The sequence below is a fragment of the Zingiber officinale genome, chromosome 1B (assembly GCF_018446385.1).
Source record: "Zingiber officinale cultivar Zhangliang chromosome 1B, Zo_v1.1, whole genome shotgun sequence".
Taxonomy (NCBI): Eukaryota; Viridiplantae; Streptophyta; class Magnoliopsida; order Zingiberales; family Zingiberaceae; genus Zingiber; species Zingiber officinale.
Window position 1 is genome coordinate 153450826 of NC_055986.1, and position 18893 is coordinate 153469718.

Here is an 18893-nt window from a genome sequence, read left to right on the forward strand (position 1 = left end):
ATTATTTTGATTTTGACAGTGTTATTAGCTGAATAAAAAACAGATTCTCTCTTGCTTTCTACTACTAGGAAATATTTTTTATCCTTAAATTTAATATAGATATTCATAAATACATCATCCTAAATTTAGGATTGAAATGATAGTTTGATCAAAATAATATTATATAAAAATATTAGTTGTGAATGTTATTTTAGGAGTTCATAAAATTTAGTATTTGAAGTAAAATTTTGAAGAAATGAGTCCTAGTTGAATGTTTTAAAATGATTAAGAAAAACTCATTTGGGTATTGTTCCAAATAGCAAGAAAGTATCCTATTATACATATTCAAAAATTTGCCTATAGGAAAAATAATCTCTCTCATCTTTTAGTCAATTAGCGATCGACTATAAGTTGATCTTATAATTTAACTTTCTTGATATAACATAAGATTCCTTCAAATAATATAAGGACGAAAGAAATATCTAAAATGAATATAATCATCAATTTACTATATACATATGCAAAAATCAATTAGTTAAATAAGTTCGAATTCAAACTCTTAACTAATATTTTAGTTTACAAGATATGACTCACATACCTTAGCAATTAGGATTTACATGTAGATATCTAGAAAGTTGTTTCATGAAAATGAATAATTTATTTAACAAGTAGGATCTATTGGAGTAAAAAAAAGTGACAGCGCTCATTTTAAATGGTTCAATATCATCGATTCTTATTGTGCCCGAAAAATATTTATATATCTTCATAATGACATGATATTATCTAATTTAGGTAAGATCTCGTGCCAATGAAGTATCCTACATCATTTTAAACTCATGATCTTTACTAAATTTTTTCAATGTAGGACTTTGATTGAATCCCAACAATCCTCCTTCAAACGAATGACCACAATTACTCTCATGGTCTGGGCCTCCCCGTGAGCATCCAATCACCCTGACTTGCTCTGGACCTCTCCGTAAGCATCCGCATCTGGTCACCTTTATCTACTCTGAGCCTCCCCACGAGCATTCGACCACTTTGACCTACTTCGAGCTTCCACATAAGTATTCGATTACTCTGACTTACTCCAGGCCTCCCCGAGCATTCAGTCACCCTAACTTGCTTCGGGGTCTTCCCGCAAACATTCGATCAACCTGACCTACTCGAGCTCATCCTCAACTTCGTTCAAGGCCATCGCACATGATATCTAGTCTGGATTATGACTCTGATACCATTTGATATGCCCAAAGGATGTTCACATATCTCCACAATGGTATGATATTGTCCACTTTGGGCCTAGGCCCCCAAAAGACCTCATGTCAATCGAGATATCCTACATCTTTTAAAATCTATAATTTTTACCAAATCTTTTTCAATGTGAGACTTTAATTAAATCCCAATACTCCCATAGTAAAATACAAACATGTAAATCATAGGGGGCATTTGTCTTAGCTAGTGGCCCATTGTATAAGGGAGATCAGGTACCCAACGAGGTATTTTACATCCACTGGGAATTGATCCCGAAACCTATTGGAGCAACCATCCATACATATACCAACCGTGTCAACTCGTGAAGACAAAAAGATAAAGGTCCTAGATAGCAAAGATTGAAGCCAATCTTGTACTTATCATTTTATTTATATATAATGATCAAATATGATTCATGAGGATTAGTATTTTTTTTTTAGATTTACCTTCTTCCTATATTGTATATGTATGAAAGATTTAGGTTAGTGATAACCATGTAAGATAATACTTTCAAAGCTATAAAAAAAAAAAGTGGATGTGTTGTTTCTCTGATCTCGAGGTAATGGTGCAACAATTAAGTCCTCCAAGTGGTTAACCAAGCATCTAAGGGTCGAATCTAAGTTTCTTCCAGTGGGACGATAACCCTAAGAATGTTGGCTGTTGGATGGGCCTCTATGAGCGCTTCTTGATTTACCCTGATGTTCAATGGAAAATTTCCATGGGGTCAGGCCGGTCACCTCCAAGATTAGTTGTTTCGAAAAGCTGGATACCTAGATTATTAACAAAAAAAAAGTTGATGTGTTGTTCCATCATCTATTAATCTACCTGTGGGTCTTGCAATCCCCTCCCTGTATATTTACCTAACGGGTTCATGCATGTCAACCATAGAAGTGACCAAGCGAGATTGTGTATGCAGGCTATTTTACTTAAGTCAAAGTCAAAGTTAGTGCCCCCCCCCCCCCCCCCGGGACATTGGTGAAGTGTGGAGACCACACAATCTAATCAAGCGTAGGTAAGCAAGGAGATAGATGAGGAAGCACATCCTTGGAAAAGACGTTGTTGCTTGGGAACACCCCTGGAAAGATGTTGCGGCTCATGAACATCCCTGGAAAAGATGTTGTTGCTTGGGAACATCCTTGCTCAGGAACATCCCCGGAAAGATGTTGCGGCTCATGAACATCCCTGCTCAAGAATATCCCCAGAAAGGCACAGCGGCTTTAGAACATCCTTGCTTAGAAATATCCCTAGAAAGTCATTGTGTTTTGGGAATATCTCCTCTAAGGAACATCCCCGAAAAAGACATTGCAGTTTAGGAACATGCTGATTGAAAACATCCCTGAAAAGACATTATAGATTGGGAGCATCCCCGGAAAGACATTACAACTTGAGGACATTCTCACTCAAAAACATTCCCAGAAAGACATTGCAAACTTACTGTCTTGCAACCTCACTACCAATTAGTGCACAGGAGCATCCCCGACCATGAATATCTTCTATCTATTGGCTCAGGTCACGAGAACATCCTCATGTAGGAATATCCCTCTCGGGCGAGACCCTTCTAATTTCTAAATCTAATTATCCTTGATAGCAATGTCATCAAGGAGGAGGGCAATGTTAGCAATCCTGATGTTAATACGATGGCAAACGTGTGAAGTCAACTCTATAAGCAACGTCCCCCATGCTATTTCATACTTCTAATAGATGGTGGTGGCAACCTCACACTAGCTCATGCCTCCAACAACTCGCAAGTGTACATGGCAACTTGTGTGGACAACCTGCTCCACAACTATAAAAGGAGATTCTCGGTTACTAAGCAACAGTTGAACTCTTCATTATTTAAGCCCTTCTCTCTTGAGAAGGCAACATATTCTCTTTCATCTTTATAATAACTTGGTCATCGGACGGGTTACACTAACCATATTGGGCCCTCGATGATTGATGTTAGCATGCAAGTAACAAACCCACCTAGGCACAAAGGTTAGGAGCTCTATCTACTCTGTAACTAGGTTAAAAGGATGATTACCAGTTAACCCCTATTACATGCAAAATCAAAACGAGCTCATTTGGGAGTCGACCGATTACAATTCTAAGCCAAAATTAATCGTGAACTTGTGGTTTGAACCGCCAATTCAAATTGACAGTTCTAATAACTGATTTTTTTTTAACTTTACTTGGCAGTTTTGACCGTCGACCATTGAAAATTATTTCTTTTAAATATTTGAGATTATTTGATCATTTTTTAATCAATGATCTGTTGGGGTTCAATCAAAGTCTCATATTAGAAAGATTTGGGAAAGATCATGAGTTTAAAAGGATGCATGATATCTTCATTGGCATGAAACCTTTTGGGGAGAGCCCAAGAGCAAAGTCATGAGGGTTTAGGCCCAAAGTGGACAATATCATATCATTGTGGAGATATGTGGACATTCTTTGGGCGCAACAAATGGTATCAGAGATATGGTCCAGACTAGATGCCAAGTGGGGTGCCCTTGAACGAAGTTGAGGGTGGGCCCAGGGTAAGTCAGGTTGACTGGATGCTTGTGGGAAAGGTCCCGAAGTAAGTCAGGGTGACCGGATATTCGTAGGGAGGCCCGGAGCAGGTTAAGATAACTAGATACTTGCAGGGAGGTCTGGAGCAGGTCAAGGTGGCAGGATACTTGCGGGGATGCGAGTAGGTCAGGGTGATCGGATGCTCGCAGGGAGACCCGAAGCAGGTCAAGGCATGATCAGATGCTCGCGGGGAGGGCCCGGACCATGAAAGTAATTGTGGTTCTTCGTTTAAGGGGAGGATTGTTGGGGTTCAATTAAAGTCCCATATTAGAAAGATTTGGAAAAGATCATGAGTTTAAAAGGATGCATGATAAACATGATCATGATTGAGTTGCTATTATTCTCCAAACTCTATAAATAGACAACTCATTTCATTATTTTTATACCAAATTCTCTACTCTAGTTTCTTAATTCTTAAATTTCGATCACTTTCAACTTTAATTTCTAATTATAATTGAAGGAGCTTCATCTCAATCTCGAAAGGGCAAGAAAATAATCAATTCAAATTTAGATCTCAACAATATTCAATTTATCGATGATGAACTTGAGCAACTTTGACACCCGAGAGATAAGAAAGTACCAAAATTTCTAAGGTTCGGGATACTACATCTTTAAAATCATCTATTTATACTAAGTATTTTGAGAAAATCATTTTTCCATTCAGAGAACTATGTGCAAAATATAAGTATTGTAAAGTCTCCCGTCAATGGTTATAGGTCATTAAAGTGATATGTCGAAATGAAGCACGCTATGGAATTTGGAATCAAACATTCTTAAATGTAATTGTTTAAAAGGTTCCAATTCAAATTTATTTAAATATTATGATAATAAATTAAGAAAATCATTAGTTAAATTTATTTATATAGAATATCTTTCTTTTATATTTGGGTCTAAATGTATATTTTAAGTTTTTTTTTTATCAAGAATCAGTTAACACATCTGTTAAACGTATTTCCCGAACTATACTTATTCATACAATAAAAAAATTAGAATAGGTAAGGAAAAGAATTTAGTAAATTAAATAATAAAGATTTTTATATTTTGATTTTGGATGGACGTGACTCGTTATTAGATCGATAAGTTCTAGACAATTCAAAAATATTTATTAGAATATCGAGTTTTTGAAAAAGCACAAACTGCTTATAATATCTCTCAATTATTATACTTAATTTTAAAAAAATACATATTACTTCTAAATATTTTTAATATCATTTAATAATGTTAATTCTAATACTTGCCAGAAACCTAAATTTATATGTTAACTCAAATTTATCTTTCTACATGTGTTCAAGCTGGATTTAATTTTTTATAAAATCAAACTCAGTCAATTAAAATTATTATTTTTTATTTATGGTTCCAACCTAGTGTAATGAAATAACAGGATATATTTTCTAAAATTAATAGAAAGAGATATAAAAATTTCCTATGTGATGTACTAGCACGTTAAATTTAACATATCAATTATTATAAAATTTATTTCAATATAAAAAATTATTATGTTTATTTTTTACATAAAATACTAACAATATTAATGTATAATTATTTTTACACCAATGAAATATATGTAGTAATATTTGTGAAAATTTAAAAATATTTAATGATGCAAATATTTATTATTCTACTTCTCATTTAGTTTTGATAAATTTTTGCAATATAACTTTAATTTTAAATGAATATGTTTTGAATGGATTTCTATATTTTGTGTATTAGCAATGAAAGTAAAATAGAAAAAATATTTTTATTATATTTTTGATATTTATTTAGTTGCATTTACTTTAGACCCTAGAGTTAAGTTAGATGCTTTACATAAAATGTTAGTTATGTATTATGATGCTTTAATTATATTTAAAGATTCTTCTCTTTGGATCATGCTAATATTATACGAAATACTAAAAATAATTTATTTAATATTTATAAATATTATAGTTTTTAATATAGATTAGAAGCTAATATATCCAAAATATAAAATATTAGTAGCAGTAATTCAAATTTATAAAAGTACAACTTTTATTAAGAGAACAGATGAAACATCCATGAGGATCCTCAAAATTATTTTATAACTTATTTTGATTTTAGTGAAACAAATAATAAGTTAGATTTTGATATTTTACGATATTGGACATAGAAGATTCAAAATTTTCTCATCCTCTCCATCATAGCTAAAGAAATTCTAGCTTGTCTATTGTTAATCGTTGTTGTAGAATAGACGTTTAGTTTTGGAGGTAATATATTAGATAAAAGGCAATCTACTTTGCCTCCTTACTCTTTGAAAGCACAAGAATTATTTGATGATGGGATGAAAGCCGCAAAAAAAGACAAAAAATGCAACTGTCAGATGAGAGATTGCAATATGGGGAGATTGGAGCTAGTAATTTTATAGCTTTGACAAGAATTGTAAGAGATGGACTTTATAAGTGAAATTAACAAATGACATGTGGAGCAAGCATACAATTGGTGCACTGAAGGAATTGAGGGCCTAGATGATGGAAAGTTGCAACAATCGGAAGATAGTGAGTTGTGTGACTTATAATTGTTGGGTTCATGATTTCAAGTTAGATATGCTTGATTGAGAGCTTTCAACAGGAGAACATGAGTTTTGGTATATTAGTCTAAGCATGAGCTTGATTTTGGATGGTTGTGAGGGATTAGAAGGTGTAAATCAAAAAAAAATCAGAGATTGAACTAGAATGCGTAGTCAATTTCATGGTTAACTAGAATCCTTTGCTCAAGCTTAGACTTGATCTCTATCTAATTTGATTGTAATGTCAATTGAGTCAACTCATGTAACCTTTGGACAAGATAAGCTTATTGTATCAGCTAGTTGAGTTAACTATTATAGGTACCGAAAGAGTAAACATGGTTGAGTCAACTAAAGCTAAAAGTCATTGATGGATAAGCTTACGATTGTTGCCGTAATTGTGCCTCAAACAATTTGGTGCAACCTTTGGTTTTAATGCTTAGGTAAATGGTTTAAATTAGTTTTTTATCTTATGAGTTGATATATGTGTTTGATTGTGTAGGGATTTGCAAGAACACACATAGAGCTTGGAGAACTCGTGACTTAGAGTGTCTTAGAGGTCCATAAAGATTAAAGGATGGTGTAGAACATTCGAAGGATCACATAATGAAAGGCACTAAGGTGGTGATTGAATCAACTATAGAGCAATAACTTGGCACAACCAAATTGGAGCTCAGTGGTTCAAGGTTCAAAGATATCAAAGAAAGTTACATGAGACAATCAAGGAGGAGCAACAAGGACGACAACCAATGAAGGCGGATTATATAGGAAAAGACATGAAGAATGACATGTGGAGGAACTAAGGGCTCATGTACATCCAAGGGACCAAGTAATTAACTAAAAGGTAGCTAAGGGGAAAAAAGTCATGAATGGTAAGATTTCAAGGTGAGTTGTGATTGGTAATGGCCAACAATAGTTGAACCGAAAAAATCCAAAATTCCAAAGGTTCAAGGTTTAGGACCTGTCAACTAGTGTAACAGTCAATTTCACAATCAACTATGGATAAGAAGGCCACAAACAAAATATTATATTCAGGTAACTAGTTGAGTTAACAATTGATTAGTGGCACATTAGCCAACTGATGGCAAGGTTCCAATCAACCGATGCCAAGGATGGAAAATAAAAAAGAGTTGTTCGAGCTCAACAATAGTAGGATCAAGCAAAGTAATCAAGTAATGGTATAAACTAGCTGATTGATCGACAACAAAGGCTTCAGGGATGCTTCAAGGTTGGTGATATATAGTTGAAAAAAATCCTATTACAAGCCTTTGTGCTTTCTCATCTTGTAATCTTGTTCTTGTAAGAGGGTTTTCCACCTTTGGTAATTGACTAAGAAGGAGAAAATTAGCAGTACTTTTTGAGAGTGATTTACGGACAAACCATGGACCGTGAAGTAGGAGTTTGGAGAACTATCTATATTAAGAAATATTTTAGTAATTGTTTAAGTGTTTATTGTGTTTATGTTTGTTTTTGTTATGGTAATGTTTGTAACATTGCTAGATCAATAGCAAGAGTTGTTGTAAATCGCAATCATAGGTTCCATATGCTATTCACCCCTCCACATCTAGCATATTCATCACCTTACAATCCTTACAACTGATATTAAAGTGGGTTCACTCTTCTACAAACTAACCACCATGAGAGCATCAAGGTGATGGATAGAGTGGTGTGCAAAGCTCCATCATATGATGAAGACTTCATTTCATGGAGAAGATGTTAGGATTGGTGATTTTGCTAGAGGGATTGAATAGATGCTCACTTTCATTCATGTAAGATTTAGTGCGCAGCAAAACAACAACTACAAAACCAACTCAAAACACAAATACAACATAAACTATTATAACGTGCTTTGGTCATCTTCCCTTGGACCCCTACTCCATGACTATGATCCTTAGGATGGATTACTCCCACAAACCCTCCATACTTTCTCCTTTTCACATATCTTTTAGAGACAGAGAAACCAAATACAACCTCTATTGCTCCAATACAAGAGGGAATACAAAAATATAAGTAATAACAAAAATAATACAAGAAATGGAAATTACAACAATGAAATATTTGCTTTGCTTACTTTCTTTTGCTTTGAATTACTCAAGGAGGCTCAAGAATGCAATAGTACTCCAAAAATCACAAACATTAGCCAAAAATCCCCAAGCCTTCCTCCATTTATAAGTTTCCTATTAATGTTGTATTTCACTAAGTAGTCAACTATTGTGCACCATTGGTATCCTAAACCCTAAATCCTAAACCATTTGTCGATTGGACCACTATAACAATTGAGAATTAGAGTCTTGACAACAATAACGACTCTTTCTAGACTTCCAGTTGTACCATTAGTTAACTTCTTACCATTACTAGTTAACTTCCAATGCACTAGTCAACTAATTCTAAATGGAAATATTCTATTTGTTGGCATTTCAACCTAAGCCGATTGCTATCCTCGTTAGTTGACTTCTCCAATCTTTAAATGCAACCAAATCATAATTTCTTAGTTTCAAGTTTATGAGTCAATTACTCTACTTTTTCACTTGAGTAGAACTTTGATTTCAGTCACTCTAAGGTTGAATCTATGTGGTGCCAAGAGACCTCATGTCTATGAAACTTTCTAATCTATCTAGTTCAAGTTAACCTCAACTTACCCAGACTTTTTCCTTAGCTAACATCTAATTAACCTCAACCTATAAGGACTTCTCTTGTCTAGAGACCTCCTTTCCTTTGAGGCTTCATCCATTACCTAGTGTTTAATTGACTTTGATCTATCAAGAGTTTCACTTGTCCAACCTCAGGTCAATTTTGACCTGCTAAGATTTTCAATGCTTAAAGTTCACTCTTATGGGACTTCATCACTTACTAAGCATCTAATTGAGTTTAACTTATATGAACTTCTACTTAGAATTAACTCATCTAAGACTTTGTTACTTGTCAAGTATTTAGTCTACCTCGATCTGCCTTGGACTACCATATTCCTAGAGTTCACTCCTCTAAGATTCAATCTTGCTTGACATCTAGTCCCTTGACCTACTGAGAATTCATTCACTGCTAGGCATTTAATCCTCTTTGACTTGTCTAAACTTCAACTTGCCAATACCTTATTAGACTTCTCTAATGGCAACTCCCTATTAGACTTTTTTATATCAAATATTTTATTGACCTCTACCCATTTGGATTTCATCTGTTGTCAAGTATCGGTTAAGAAACCTAACATAAATCTTGGTTTGTCAACGCTAGTTTAAGCTTGATTACAAAACTCTCATTTTGAGAGAACTTTTGAGCTATCAAGCCAAAATTCTCTTGATTGCGCTAAGTCAAGTTCGGCAAACTTCATATGTATTCTTTTGAGTCCTTGTAAAATTTATGCATACAATCGTAATATATTCAAACCTAATTTTCACTTTATGTCAATCACATTAGTCAAACATAAACACTTAAAGCACAATTATACTAACAATATTATCTCTAGTTTTAATGACACTTATTCTCGAAATAGTGGACAATAATCAAATATAAAAGAAAAGACAAAGCATTTGTTTTAAGAAGATAGTGGACAATTATTAAACATACAAAATGTAAAAAAAAAATGACACAAAAGGTATGAGGGAGAGTTTGAAATAGAACGATTTTTAAAGAAGAACCTTTAATACACAATTGGCGGAAGATCTATAGTTCTCTCAACGATGACTAAAGATGTGTTTATTTTGTCTACTTTCACTTTTACATTAACTCAATGTTGAATATTGGGGGTCATATACTTGATTCATTTTGTAGTTCCCTCACCTCTAGAGCGGTGGTGGCAAGCTTAAATTTGTACAAGAAATTGGATTTGAGCAAAGGTGATACTTATTTGAAGTTTGTGATTAATGTGGGCGATTTTAATATCCAAATTTTTCAATGTTTAAGTTTGTTAGAAAGGTAAATCCGCTACCTTAGCGGCTTCCTAGTGTCGGTCCTACGGATATGGAAGGAGGTACATGCAGGTACACATGTCATAGGTGCATGGTGGGGTAAACCCGAGGTCGTCAGTTCTTGAGAATCGACCCCTGACCATTACGCCAGAAATACTATGCACCCACCGTATGCGCTACACCTTGAGGGCAATGTTTAACTTTGCTAGAAGCTTGGGAACCAAGTGGACTATTAAAAATTATATCTGATGTTCTTAAATCTATCAAGTTTAATAGTTTACCATGTATTTGATTATTAATTATTGATGGTGTCTGTTTCTTGTTTGGGCTCCTCCTCTTCAAAAGCTAGATCCGTCTGTCTATGATCTAAGATTCGGCGATCTGAGAGGCAAACAATGTTAGGTTTGACTTGCTTTATCGATACGATCAATTTAACGCTATCAAATAAGATAAATCGAAAGCTTGCTAAAAGGAGAGAAGAAGAAAAAAAACTTTGTGGAGAAGAGATGTCTCTGTGCATGAGAAGAAAATTATATTTTTGTCTTACCCTTGGTGATACTTATATAACTGACAGAAGAGTATTATCACGTTAAATGTTGCATGTTTCTCCACCCAACTAGTAAAGGTTGGTATGGAAATCAAATCTGACAATCGTTAGTTGTTTCTTCAAATATCAAATGTCACATATTTGTAGGAAATCTCAAAGACCAAATCCAGCGGCTACTATAAGTTTCTCCTCTCATAAGATGCCACATATTCATTAGAAGGTGATTAGGGAACCCGATCTAACCAATGAAATCTCCTTGACTTAGTGTTTGGAGATGCCAAACCTTAGTGCTCGGGGGTGATCGATCTTAGCTCTCAGAGATACCAAACCTTAGTACTCGAGACGTCAAACCTTAGTACTTGGGGATGCCAGGAATCGAGCTTGGCCGATTGAGGTATTCAAGGACATCTGATTTCTCGATCGATCACTCTTCAGGGTACCATATTCTACATTGTTTATAATTTTTATTGTTTAAGATAATAAGTATGCTACTAATCAATCAATATGTTATTTAGTTGCTTAGCAGTAAAATTACAATTTGAAATAAAAAATGAAGATTGCATTTCTCAAGTCCCTAGCCGCATGGAGTTACGGATCTGCTGCAAGAACATTTCCACCGCTTCGCCACCAATATCCTTCTCCCATCCCATCCCATCCCATCCCATCCCATCCTAGCCTCATCTGGCCCTTACTTTTCAGTTTTAAAATCCATGTTGATAATATCCTAATACCGGATCCTCCCTCCACAACTTAGTTTTAACCAGCCCACCCTCCATTTTTTTTTCCCGCTCTATAAAAAGCCAAAAAAAGCAACGTTTTGGGTTCCGGGCGTCCGACCTGGCGCGGTGCTTAACGGCGTAACTTCCACGACATCGACTAAGCTGGTCCCTGTCAATGGGCTCTTGCCACGTCCAATTCCACCATCGGGGGCGTCGAGTCCGTTAGGGTTCTGTTTCTGATATCGCGTCGTTCCCAATCTCGCCATTCAATCCGCGCGGCTCGCTGTACACCAAAATATTGGCGCGTATCCTCGACGAATTCGAAAAAGGAAGGATAAAAAGTTATCGCTCTCGGATCTTTGTTTTGCCTCCTCCGTGGCAGCCGACTGCCTTTGGCTTGCTCCTGCCTTGCCGTGTTGGTTTGGATTTTAGGATCTCGGGATTTGATTTCTCTCAGAGTAAGGTTGTGTGGCATTTCGGCTGTGTTGCTTCGCTTTCTCCCAATTTTTTCTTTCGATTTCTTTGTTGATATTGTTATTGATATTTGTCAGCTTTAACAGCAGTCGCCAGCTCTTGATTTTTTTCGTTTCAGGTGAAGGATGCTGGATTTGTGCTAAAGCTATTTCTTATTATAAGCCATTTTGTTGATTTCTCTGTTCAAGATCGCATCTTAAGCAGTCGTTCTGGTATTACCTGTCTTGTTTTTTACTTTTTGATTGAAACGTTTCGTGGTTTAGAAAGTTTATTTGGTAGATCCAGATACAGGAGGGATTTTAATATGGAATACTTGTTTCCAAATAGGGGAATGGTTATTGGTTTTAGTTAAATCTATTATATTTTCTGCATGAAATTTATTGTTAGACGCAGTTTCATGTGTTTTGGTTTGATCATAATATTCAGATCCCGGATGCGTAGTTGCATACGGTGTTATTATTTACAAAATAGTCAGTATTAACTAATATTCATGCAAAGATAATGATTGACAGAGTTGTATACAATTTCTAATGCATACCAATAAAAACGGCATGTGTGATACTTTTGCCAATAGTATGAAATAGTTATTTCTTTTTTATTTATTGTATAGTTAAGTCAAAAAATATGTTCATTAGTGATATATGGATTCAATAAAGATGAACCGGATTTGGCAGTGTTTTTTTTGTCTACTCTATACTTAGACTACATTAAGTTGAGTTGTATTAGTAACTTGCTTTATTTGTAAGTTAATTGTAGATTAATTCAATAGGTTATCTGTGATGTGGTGATTCACATCGTAAGTACGAGGATGCAAATGCAGTTTCACAGAAATCTTTTAGAAACAACGATTTTAATAATTAGATTAATCTTTTGATAAAGGGACAAGTATTGAACTGTATTTTAAATAAATGCACCTGTTGATTGTAAGGAAGCAACCAGTGTTGAACAATTGGTTATGTAGGAAACTCAAGCCCACTGCCTTGTCTTCATTTTGGTGATGTGTGTTTTTTTTTTTAATTATTATTATTATTATTATTATTATTATTATTTTGTTCAGTTATGCTGCTTGATTTTAGTTTTAGCCACTGTAGATTTGGTTTGCTGCTATGAAGAAACATGATATCATCCATTGGTTTTATGTTACTTTCCTACATATTCCAAATTCTTATGATGTTCTACTATATCATAAATTCATTATAGAACTCTTTGCTTATCATTCTTTGACCATTCTATCTGCTACTATGTGTTTTGTGTTTGTGTTTGAATACTATCCCCTTTCAGATCTTTAGGAATCACAGAAGTTAGTAGCAGGTGAAGCATTTACATTTTTAAGTTAGTTCTATGAGTTTGGAACCTATGACTTTCAAGCAAAAGCAGAAAGTGAAGAAAAACAAGTACCTAAAACCCGGCGCACTTGCACAAATGCGTCACAGAAGGATGTCAAACAAATTGTGCACTGTTATAGGAAAGAAAAGGATAATATTGGAGACTGAGATGGCAAAAATTAGTCTGCTGAATCAGGCTGATGTTACTCAAGGTGATACATCAATGATCTCTCCTAACAGAGTTCCACCTCAGCCAATTGTAGATGAGGTTAAACGGCAGAAACTTCCAGCAACACCTAAAACACCACTAAGTGTTGAATTTGACAGCCAATCAAGACTTGAATCTCTTCCCATGGATATCCTGGTATGTCACCAGTGTGGGAGTTTTTCCTATCACCTGCTATACTTTGGTCCAAAGGTTTATGGTTTTTATTTCATAAATAATCACATTTTTCTTATTTTCTGTATAAAGATCAAAATTCTCTGCCACTTGCATCATGATCAGCTAAGAGCTGTTTTCCATGTTTCCCAGCGAATTCGAGCAGCTGTAAGTGTATTATTGTTTTTTGTATAACTGTTTAAATATGCTGTTGCAATAGCAATTGATGTTAAGAATTCATTTTTTTCCAACGAGTTTAATGGCATGGCAAGATTTAAATGTCTCATTTTGATGTAGGAGCTGTTTTAATTTTGGTAATAATGGTTCACTCATGTTTTGTGAAGTTGCATATCCTTGACCCTTGTTACAAGTAATATATGGCATTTATTTATCTATGTTTGATCTGAAGTTGGCAAGGATCTCATGACTTTTTTTTTTTTTTTTGGAGAATTCAATTCTGAACCACAAGCCCTGATTTCTAGGTGATTACTGATTTCACCACAATATAGTTGTGTCATATTAATAAATAAGCATGCTTCTAACTTTGGAAGTAGGCACTTGCCATGTTCACGTCTTTAGTGATCCCAAATTAGCAATAACATTTTGATCTTCAATGCACATGGGTTAACCATTACTTCAGTTTTTATTTTACATTTTAAAAAACAATTATGTAATAATTCTCATGCATATAGAAGTAAAAATAGCTATAAATTATTATCTAATAAAAACAATTATCTAGTAATAAAGGTCCTCTTACTAACACATAACCTGGTTATTATTTTCCTTTGTGTCTTGACTTTTGTGTTTATGCATATAACTTGTCTTCCTTGAATATGTACTTTAGATGCTCATCTATATTGTGCTCTGAGTAGAAAATTCCCTTAAATTGACCAATATTAGCATGTGTCTTAGAAAAAGAATCTAGTAATGAGTTACCCGCCTTTGTTCAACATCAAAATTCTCAATATCTAAAGATTTACCTTCATTGTCTTATTGTTCTGATCTCAAAATTGGATCCAAGGTCATCAACCAAAATATTCTATTTCTATTCATTATTCTCTTTCACCTTATTTTTGCTCCATATGACAGGTTATCGCGGCCAGACATTATCATTTCAATTACACAACTCCAGACAGATCACGGCAGGAAATGCTTAACACCAAGACTCCAGTGCCAACTGAACATTGGCCTTTTGCAAAGTGCATATTCTTGATCACATATCTTGCGATATACTTTGACTTGCTTGCAATAATTTTCAACCCTGTACATTTTCAGCAAGGCAGAAGGAAAACGTATTTGGGGATCTATCCCACATACACCAAAGGCTCCAAAGCATGGTGGTCCTCGCTCTCGCCTTCACTTGCTTGACATAAAGCAGATTGCAGCTGTTCTATTCCCAGATTCTGCATTACCTCAACCAAACATGTTGCCACCAGGCTTGCCAAAGCCCGTTCTCAAGCCTGTATCTTCTACAAGGGTTCTGTTTTATGAAGATGAGCTCTGTCAGGCGGTAGCCCAGAATAAGCTTCGCTGAGCCACCAACTTCCAAGTTCTTGGCCATTCTGCATGATTCAATCCATTTGTTGCTGTCATGTACATGTCTTTTTGTCTTTCAAATGCAGTAGCTTGGTTTTTGTGGTCCTGTCTTTAAAGGTCAGAATCATGCAACCTGAACCTGGTTATAAGTCCTTTACATGTTCTATGTATAGTTTCCCCATATATAGGGTATGTTAGTTCAGATATAAATGTCTATTATAAAGTTCTATGTTGTTTTTCTTCCTATACTTTTCTAAGTTCTGGTTGAGTTTTGAATTATTTTTTTTATAGTTGCCTCATTCTTGTAATTCCTCTAATGCCAAAAAATAACAATACATGCCTGTTGTAATTATTTTTAAGTAATGTAAATTAAGAAATATAATTACATCAAAGATAATAATTGAATAAATAAATTAATATTTACTCAATTTGGAAAAAAACATCTTTTCGTAATTATTTTATCTTTCATTAGATCAAAAGAGGAAACACGTTGATGTTTTAACTTGGCAAGTCTCCATTTTAGGATTGTTCAGAAGGTATTTGGCCTTTGGTCCAACACCAGTTAATTGGAGAAACCATCTCCTACCGTTACTTTGTGTTTAGGGGTTAAGTCTTATGATGATACGGTAGGACATTCAGATTGTCATTCAAGTACTCATGATTTAAACTCTAGTTATGATATATTTGTAGAAATTTTTCCTCCAAATGGAGAACGTAATCAAAGGATATTGGGCTTCTAAACTGATCGCCGTGTGCGTCGGTGGGAAATTTTTGTGGGACCGAATAGATCACCTCAGGAATAGTTAATGAGATTAATTGGGATTATCATTTTTTATGTTTAGGGGTTAATAGTTAATTTATTTATGGTAGCAAGATGATTATACTTATTAAGGGAAGGGAATCATTCAACCTTATTATATTATAGTAAATATAATAAATTTATTATCCTTTAATTGATCCCTATTATATTATAATAAATCTATCATCCTCATCCTCTAATTAAGTGGTATACGTGAGAACAATAGTTAGTTTACTTATGATGAGAACTAAATTATAATCATTTATTTATAATCTATTTATAAATGTATATATTTAATTATTTATATTAATAATAATCTATAAAAATTATAAATGTATAATAATCATTATTAGATTCTAAAAATATTATTATAATTGCATGTTTAATTAATAAAAATATTTTCTTATCTAAGATCTTTTTATTTTTATGTAATTAATATATTATAAAAAGTGATAATGATACGATTACTTTAGTGAAATAAATTATGATGTCAGATAATTCTAAACGAGAGGTGATACTACAAAATATTTTTAATTATAGTGATTTTAAAATATAAAATTGACTTTTTGTACTATCACTATATGCTATATTTTTATTATATGTTTTAAGAAGTAATTATTATAAGTAAATAGTTATTTATTTTTTAATTATTAGAAAATAGTTATTTATTTTCTAGTTATGAGAGAATAAATATTTTTATAAAATACTAAGGGTGCGTTTGGTTTGCACCGTTTTCATTTTCATTTTCTGGAAAACGCGCGTTTTTTAGAAAACAAAAAATGACTTTTTGTCATTCTCTATTTTTCTAGAAAACGATAGCCAATTTTTTAGAAAACGCGCGCGAAAAACGCAAACCAAACACCATTTTTCAGAAAACGCGCGTTTTCCAGAAAATGAAAATGGAAAACGCGCGTACCAAACGCCCCCTTATTGTTTTCCTAATTTATGTGTTTTCCTATTTTCACTTGTAATGATATTTATATATACCATATGCTATCATTAATAATATGTATGAATTCTATCATCGTTATGGTATCAGAGCAAAACCTTAGTTTTATTCTCCTTTCTCTGCCACTGACGACAACGGGATTCGTCATTGTTCACCTGTTGCTGCCTCCAAAGGAGGTGTCGTCATCCAAAGGCAATCCACCATTGGCCTTATCGCCGTAAAAAAAAAAGTTCTTTCTGTCCGGCCACTTCTGTGATCTCTATAATAATTTTATTTTCTTCTTTTAAAAGGTGCATTAATAGCGAGATTCAATTCATCCTCTTTTCTCTTTCTCTTCTTATTTTTTCTTATAGCAAGAGCAATATTATTATCTTTTTTCTTAAGTTTAAAGACATCAAATTTCATCCTTCTCTTCCTCCTCTCCTTTGTTTGTTTGTTTTTTTAAGCAGCAGCCGCATTATAGTGGTCTTTCCTTCATGAGTATTGTTTTAGCCATCTTCTGATAGGCCAAATAGCAATTTTTTTTTTTACAAGTTTTGTTCAATAGCAAATTTTCTACATCTGCTCCAGCATATGCAACCACCAAAATGCAGCATTCTTTCTCTGCTGCTCTTATTCCAATGACAAGTCAGATTCCAGCCTTCAAACAACAACACCTCGTCTCCTTCTAGTTGTTGTCTTCTTTCATCAAAGGCAAAGTTCAACAAATCATCGTTTCGTTGATCGCATTGGTGGATTTTGCTCTAAAAGAATATCCATCGGTGCCTTCTACAATGGTTGCCGCTAACGACATCACTCGCCGGCTATCTCTCACAAATACTCGTGATTCATCTTCCAAACAATGCACGGTTGCGTGCTCTTCGACTAAGGCTGAATATCGCGCTATTGCCTCTGCGGCATCTGAGATCTAATGGATTAAGTTACTTTTGACAGATCTTCTTCTTCCAGTTACCACGCATACTATGTTTTTCACTGATAATTTGGCCCTCTAAACTGCAAGTTACTCATATTTTTACTGAGGATTAGTTGGTTGATGCATTTACTAAGTCGTTTTCTCGACCTCGATTATTTCCTATTTGTAACAAGATTGATGTCATTTCTGGGACACCATCTTTTGAGGGTATATTAGGAAATAATTATTATAAATAAATAGTTATTTATTTCCTAGTTATTAGGGAATAATTATTATTAGAAAATAGTTATTTGTTTCATAGTTATTAGAGAATAATTATTATTAGGAAATACTTATTGTTTTCCTAATTTATGTATTTTCCTATTTTCACTTGTAATGATATTTATATATACCATATGCTATCATTAATAATATGTATGAATTCTATCGTCAATAATATGATAGCAACATACAATGAGATATGCAAAAGTTCAAGAATAATATATGAGATATGACTCCTTTGTCATAATTATTTGATATGTTATTTATTTATTTATTTTTATTATCCGCTTTTCAAATTTGTTAATTATGGACATAAGTGGCTCGATTCAGAAATTTTTGACTATCAAGATAAATCAAAAAGTAACCATAGATTCTCATCCAAACGATCAGCGTTCTTAGATTTATTATCCCACGAGAGGAAATCCCTACAATGTGCTGCAGTTAGAATTCAAATCTTAAATGTTTGTTTAACCACTTGGAGAATTTAACCGTTGCATTATAGCTCCGAGAGCATTAATATATTATTTATAGCATCAAAAGATGAACTCGTCATTTTAGCGTCCTTTTTAGGGTAGCTCCACACACTTTGAAAGATGATAAATCACGGAGGATATTTATCCTTTGTATAGAGAAGCTCAAACATCCATCTAAATATTTTCACACAAGTTAAAAATTGACCCTAAAATTATCTATTAGATCAACTATCTATACAAATACTAATTATGTCAACCCGGAAGAATTAGTTTATATGAGATAGATATATAGAGGGGCATAATTGATCATTGAACTTAACA

General features: G+C 33.9%; 1 protein-coding gene across 3 annotated transcripts; it reads left to right on the forward strand.

Moving 5' to 3' along the window:
- The first annotated feature begins 11642 nt into the window (after positions 1–11642).
- LOC121985429 (F-box protein At4g35930-like) lies at positions 11643–15425 on the forward strand. 3 transcript variants are annotated; one of them, XM_042538886.1, is made up of 6 exons: positions 11643–11926; positions 12056–12149; positions 13219–13626; positions 13735–13809; positions 14731–14840; positions 14917–15425. In XM_042538886.1, the coding sequence occupies exons 3-6, from the start codon at positions 13279–13281 to the stop codon at positions 15173–15175; spliced, it is 792 nt and encodes a 263-aa protein (XP_042394820.1). In that variant the 5' UTR covers positions 11643–11926; positions 12056–12149; positions 13219–13278; the 3' UTR covers positions 15176–15425. The 3 variants fall into 3 exon arrangements, with proteins under 3 accessions (XP_042394820.1, XP_042394836.1, XP_042394828.1); XM_042538902.1 differs by having other exon boundaries at positions 11643–11921; XM_042538894.1 differs by lacking the exon at positions 11643–11926 and having other exon boundaries at positions 11962–12149.
- The last annotated feature ends 3468 nt before the right edge of the window (positions 15426–18893 follow it).